The sequence below is a fragment of the Penaeus vannamei genome, chromosome 2, assembly GCF_042767895.1.
Source record: "Penaeus vannamei isolate JL-2024 chromosome 2, ASM4276789v1, whole genome shotgun sequence".
NCBI classification, from domain to species: Eukaryota; Metazoa; Arthropoda; class Malacostraca; order Decapoda; family Penaeidae; genus Penaeus; species Penaeus vannamei.
Genome location: NC_091550.1, coordinates 3,094,997 through 3,102,496, shown reverse-complemented (window position 1 = coordinate 3,102,496; position 7,500 = coordinate 3,094,997). Strand labels below are relative to the sequence as shown.

At 32.3% G+C, this 7,500-nt stretch overlaps 1 protein-coding gene across 13 annotated transcripts in view; it reads right to left on the bottom strand.

Moving 5' to 3' along the window:
• The window catches only part of lap (phosphatidylinositol-binding clathrin assembly protein lap), a gene marked incomplete at its 5' end in the record, with an annotated part of 36,499 nt that extends 35,994 nt beyond the window's left edge, over positions 1-505 (bottom strand). For all 13 annotated transcript variants that reach the window (XM_070128732.1, XM_070128746.1, XM_070128706.1 and 10 more), the window contains 1 exon segment: positions 430-505. In XM_070128732.1, the coding sequence (XP_069984833.1) occupies positions 430-505 (76 nt within the window).
• Between the last annotated feature and the right edge of the window lie 6,995 nt (positions 506-7,500).

Here is a 7,500-nt window from a genome sequence, read left to right as displayed (position 1 = left end):
GTAGAGGCAGAGGTCGAGGATGATGGGAGGTAGAGGCAGAGGACAAGGAGAGAGCAGAGAGCAGGAGGATGGGAAAGGGGAAGGTTGAATGGGAGTTATTTATGTGAGACAGAGGAAAATGGGGGGAAATGTAAACTATTAGGCATATTTCATAGAAGGGGAAGCTATCATGGAAGAAGTTAAAGTAAAACGAAGATAATTGCAGTTAAGTAATGACTTCATCAATATTGACGACAGACGACAAAGGAGAAAACTGAGTTATGTGATAATTTTATTCAGTACTTGAACACACTGTCACTTTAAAGTATAAAGTATAATACGCACATTAAATCAAGTAATTTTTTTTTACACTCCTATGCATCTTCATTAAAATTCCATTTGGATCCTCCATCATAAATGTATTATCAATCCTAAAGCACATTTACTTACCTGCTACTCCTGTTTTGTCAAGGAAACCACCTAAGTTGAAGTTACAGTTACTAGATGCTAAATATTGTGTGAACCTCTGAAAGAGAAAGAAGAAAGCATTAATGTCATGTGACCAAAACGTGTAGACCATGTCAATATAACATGGCATTGTCTACATAGCCAGTCTCATCCACTGAGTTTAGTAAACAGTAAAATTTCCATTAGCACATTTTCCCTATATTAAAATTCTCAATTGGTTACCAAACTTTAGGCTATGTAATTATCAATAAATACTTTTTGAATATGCTGTAAAAAAAGTGAAATATGTTTTATGATCTTTCAGTATATTCAAATGCATTGCAAATTTGTTTAAGAATAAAAATATACTAACAAATAAGATTTCCCTATCAATCAAAATTACAAGAATCCAGACAGTATCTATCTTAAAATCAACAGATCAGGGTATCTTCTATCTTACTAGCCTAATGCAAAATGGCAACGTTATGGAAGCCGGTAGCATTAATCATAAAGTAGAAACTGAACATTAAATCAGAACTCATTAGTCACCCATTGTATTTGCTTCATCAAATGCATAACCAAAAAGAAAGAAGTAATGATGGCTCTACATATGAACAATACAGAGTACAACCAAACCAAAGATTTCATGGCTGCTACCCTTGCTGAATAAACATCAGCCTTGAAAAGTCTGCTGTATTAATCACCTTGTTCTTTAATAATACTGCATGAAGCTAAATACCACAAACTATTATTTTACAAGATATCTAAACTATACATCTTAGCTAAAGCTGTTATTGTATATTTTGACTATCTTGACTCTTTTTGGCCTTCATGCCAGTAAAACTGCCCAAGACATGAGGACCAGGACCATCTCAAGACAGAAACTGTGGTCACTGTTCTTGAGGAGTAGAAGCTAGACAATAAATTTGAATTTCCAGCTTGGCACTATTGGGTTAAGTGGCTCATACATGATTAAATTTGTTTATCAAATATGATATTTGCTCAAACATCAAACTGTAATCCACCTTCAGTTAGTATCTGGTGAGTCTAGCATCAACACAATGTGCAAGTATCTTGTGCTGCCATTTTACTCAAACTGACAGCCCAAAACGGACCACAAGAGAAAAGAGTGGTTAAAAAAGTGGCACAAGAGCTGAAGTGGTTGACAGGACTGCAGTTACATGAAAGATGATCACAGAATACTGATGATAATGATGATGATGATGATCTATTATTGCTACTACTAAAAACAACAATGATCATAATGAAAATATCTAAAAATAATAATAATCAATAATAATGATAATCAATAACAAAAACAATTGCTAAAAATAATAACAATAATATCAACATTAATAATAACATTAGCAATAATGATAACAATGATAATAACAGAAACATTAACAATAACAATAACAATAATAATAATAATAATAATAATAATAATAATAAAAATAACAACCAATAACAATAATAAAAATAATAATCGGGAAAATACTGATAGCAGTAGTAGTAATAACAATAATAAGAAATAGTTATGATAACAATGATGATAATAATAATAGCAATAACAATAACAATAATGACGATAATAATAATAATAATGATAATACCGTAACTACAATTAGCTTATAACAATAATTGCATAACAATGATAATAATAAGGATAATAACATTACTACTGTTAAGAGCTGATAACAACATTAATAATAATAAGAGTAGAATGATTATAATTACTATTCATACAACCAATGATAAAATAATAAACAATAACAATAATTATAAAACCATCAATACTACTCATGGCTGATAACAATAACAAAGATAATAATGATAGTGTTGATATCTACTAATACTGCTACAGCTACAACAACTATTGATAATATTAATAATGATAACATTAATAACAAAATAGCAACAGAAAAACAGTATTGGTAGTAAGCATAATTATAACAATAATAAGAATGACAGTAGTAACAACAATAACAGTAATAATAATAACAATAATAATAATAATAATAATAATAATAATAATAATAATAATAATAATTACAACAACAACAGCAATAGTAATAATAATGATAATGATAATAATAACAATAATAATAACAACAATAATAATAACAACAACAATAACAACAATAATGGTAACACCACTAACCCCCCCCCCAAAAAAAAAAAAAAATATATATATATATATATATAATATATATAATAATAATAATAATAATAATAATAATAATAATAATAATAATAATACCATAATAATAACAATATTAATATCACTAATGACATTAAACATTAACCAAACGTTGGTGTTGGCATATTCGTTTGCCATGGCTGCTCCGCTTGAATGAGCATATCTGATCAAGCACTGTCACACATGGACAAACATGATTGACAAGCATCATATTGAATGAGAAAATATGAAACATGTTTAATCTTCATCAAACATGTTGGTTAAACTCTCAAATGTACCTCACACACTCAAATATGATTGTCAAATGGGATATTTGATAAAAAAGGTAAATAAATAAATAAAATAAAGTTATTATACAGGGGTCACTTTGGAAAATATATAGTCTATGGTTTGTATTAGCCTACCTCTCCAACAACTAAAATTCAATTAGCTGGTTTAACAAATTCCCCATGAATACTCAATAAAGAGTGTTTACTGTGGTATCAAATGCCTAATGTGTCAATTAAACTTAAAAGTATGATCTAAATGCATCAGAAGTAATCTGTATTTTTATATACAAAATGCTCTCTGCAGTTTATGTATACTTCATATACGGGATTAATAATTTGGATTAAAACTGCAAGATTTTGTTAAGGAGCAGTCTTACAGGGAAAATTATAAGAGCATCACAGTTATAACGAGTACAAAAGTTCAACATTTCCCTGTGCAAACTGATCATACATTGTTATTCTATTGGTGTTCTCTAATAAAATGGCTACTTCAATAACTTGTTCTAAATTACATATTTAGTAAACAATATACATGCTGACAATTTAAATGAACTGAAAAGAAATACACAACAGATTCTTACAAAAGCAGAGATATTTAAAAAACAATGGCCTCAATTTAAATCCTGATTAAACACTATGTATTTTCATAAGCATCTGACAAAACTTCAACCAAATCCCTAAAGATATTAACAATACAATTTAAAGGATGTGACATCAAACATAGCATTTCGGTTAAAAAAACACGAAGTATACATATAGGCTAAGTATCTTTGGCCAGCCAATATTTTTAACCAAATAAGAAGCATCTGGTTGAGGGTGAAATATTCTAGCAACTATCATTGAGTCCCATTTTCTGATACAAGTGATGATCCCTGACAGTGTTTAATTGTCTTTCTAGAGGATATAATATCATTATTTATTTTTCCCTGACAAGTTTTTAGTGAATGTTTCAATACCATGCCTCGAAATAAACAATTTTCAAATTGTACTATCTATTAAAGTTGCTAATGGATGTGGGCAATCAGACAGATATTGCAGAATTAACAGGCCACAGTCACTGATCAGTTCACAGGTGGGTCACTATATACTGGTATTGGGGGAAGGGTTTCCACCCCTACCCATGTCCCTTGCCCTGGGAGGTCAAATAAGATACCTCCTCCCACATAGACTACTGTCAAGTAGGATTTGAAGAAGAATCCTTGCAGCACAGCCTGTGCTTTGAAAGAAACAAGCAGAATGCTGTGTGGGGTTATTTCTGTTATTACGGTCATATGCGAAAAGAAATTAGGTAATGCAAATCAGTTCGTGACGCAATTATCTAAGGCTAGATTCTTCACGATTGTCTTAACGTATCTTAGGGACGGTCAAGTTTCAAAAGTACAATGTTCTTATCCTCTTACCTTATTCTGGTATACCAGCCAATTTTTTACAGTATCTTTTCCTTAGAAGAGGATTTTGCACTTCAAAGAGTGGATTCCATCATTTTTTTAAGCATACTGCCATTAGAGTCAGTAAATGCTTTCACAATTTAGGCTACAAGTGTTATTGTGCTGTTAGGAATCCTATTCTTACCCATGCACATAATAAGCGTAGGTTTATCTTTGCCATGAAATATCTCGCTCTGGGTGAGAGGCGTTGGCTCAGTGGCTTTTAGTGATGAAGTCACCTTTACAGTCACTCATAACTGAGGGGGAGATGTTTACTATCTTGTGGAAAGTGACCCCTTGACCCCTGCCTGACATTTGGGACTGTCAAACACCCAGAATTTTTAATGATATGGGGTTCTTTCACTAGGAGAGGAGTGGGTTAATTAATTGTATTGCCAGCAAATGTTTTACATTCATCACAATATCTATTTTGAGCTGTTAAATTATCATTTGTGGGGTTAATTACACCAGACTAGCCTAGGAATACTCCAGATAATCCTACAGAAAGCTTGTTGCATAAAAAACATGATATATATAGCAAGGGCGTCAGCTCCCTTAGCATGCCCGAAACAGGTATCAAAGAATTGTGGTCAAAGACATCCACTGAAACCCTTAGAACCCTGGTCCTATTATTGCCACAGAGGCTTACAGATGTGAAGTGCACTGGAGAGGGTGCCTTAAGTATCAAAAAAGAAAAGAATAAATTGTAATGGCTTTTGTAGATCATAATTAACCCACAAGCAATGGTATATTTTCAAGCCAAAAATAATATTTTCTGGGCGGTTTCAAAATTGGCGTGTGGACAAAATCAGAGCGCAAACTCCGATCTAGCATCGCACTGATGTTAGTGTTTATTTTTCAGGGTGTATCATGTGGGTGACACCCGTCATAAGCAGATTAACCGATTCATGTGAGCTGACATCATATGGCTTTTATTTCCTATGAGCGCTGTAGAGATATGTATGATCTTTGACACATGAGGACAACATATATAGAAAAGTAACGTGCACATTGATTTACATAAATCTCACACACACACACACACACACACACAAATGTTTTTGTACACATCCTTGCTCCCAGCTTCATAAACTACTATTCTAACAAATGGGGTTCAACGAACAACACTAATACAAAATGCAGACTACAAACTTTGCTACATCAGTAGCAATAAGCCACAAAATAATATGACCACATATCTCCCCATGTAAACGAACCAAAACTGTTAATGATTCAACAAAAAAATTCAATATGACGTATGTAGATTCATTCATAAATTCCTACAGGGTGATCATCTTAACTGATTATAGCTCTACAAACAACAGGTAAGAAAACAGGTGTTCATACATAACACATTAACTCTGCATGTCAAAAGATCATATATGGAAATAGGGTCAAAACAAATGAAAATCCATGGGCTTGAGATCTGCAATTTGGATAATTCCATACCAAATTTAAAATAGAATCTGAATTTTCCCTGACATAAAGCTTTCATATATGAAGTAAAACAATAAACCTCATTTTCTAATGATGTGAACATTTTACTCTATTACTCTCTTACTAATGTACCAGACATTGTTTCTGCTTATTCTATATTACTGTACCCTGTAACCACCTATGTAAAAATAACAACTGCAACTAATGGAAGAAAGTATTTTGAACTTAAATTAGAAATTGCTAAATATTACACTTCTGCCAGTACTGGGTTCTGTACAACTAAAACACTTATTCTGTGACAGCATAGGCATGCAAACAGGCCAATGTCTTAAGTAATTTTCTCTTATCAATTTTGTTAAGACACAGATGGCTCCACAAGTGTTCACTCACCAAGGACTAAGTTACTAGGCCTATCTGCCCTATGTTCATTGGATGTATTGTGAATGTTACACTGGCATTGGCTGTAACAGTTTGGAATATTTCTTATTGTATTCATAAAGTCTCTTTTTTATTACTTGTCCAAATAAACATTGTAAAGTATAAGTGGCAACTCAGTAAAATCCCAATATGTTTGCCATAATAGAATTAAAATGTAAAGTAAGAAGTACTAGGAATTACTGACAAAATTAACTTTGTATAGTCTTGCTTTGTAGCTAATGACTGTAACGGGCTCCCTCTTATCAAAATGATTTCTTACAAGCACCCTCCATACCAAAGTGTACTACTTCCTCAGACAGTATTGCCTGGAATGCATATAGTACATTGTGAGCTGCACTATTTTTCCTGTTTGGCTAAAAAGTAGCACTACTGTAGCATCATAGTGCCCAAATGAATGCAAGGCTTTTACCTTATTCCTTGATTTTGTAAAAAATTCTAATCCATTTAGTATTGTAATACTGTACATAGCAATAGTAATAATAGCAATAATAGTAATAGCACCAACGACAACAACAATTATAATACTACTACTAATAGTAATAGTAATAGTAATAATAATAGTAATAATAATAATAATAATAATAATAATAATAATAATAATAATAATAATAACAATAATAATAATAATAACAATAACAAAAATAAAAATAATAATAATAACAATAATAATCATCATATCATTAATAAAAATAACAATAAAATTTGTAATCCTGTTACAACTGTACAGAAAAAAAAAAAAAAAAAAAAAAATCCAAAATTCAAGAAATTCAGTAAAGAGGTGAGGTGAAGCATGCCTAGTACCTCCCTCCTTGGTGATTAAGTGCTTGTGAAGCCATCAATGTGTAAAGAGATTGACAAAAGAAGACTGCAGTGACCTGGCACCACTGGATTAATATCTTCAGTAAGACTAAAGGCCATGCATGTTGTATGCAGAGTTGTCTGAGCATGTAAAACGAGACCATGCACAACAAAATTCAAGATTTAGTTTTCAATCCTTCAAGTGCACACAAATGCATTTAGCATCATCTGATTAATATGCATCTCTCTTTCTCTCTTTCTCTTTCTCTTTCTCTCTCTCTCTCACACTCTCTCTCACACACTCTCTCTCATCACACACTCTCTCTCTCTCTCATTCTCACACACACTCTCTCTCTCTCATTCTCACACTCTCTCTCTCTCTCATTCTCACACACTCTCTCTCTCTCTCTCATTCTCACACACTCTCTCTCTCTCTCTCACACACTCTCTCTCTCTCTCTCACACACTCTCTCTCTCTCATTCTCACACACTCTCTCTCTCTCAC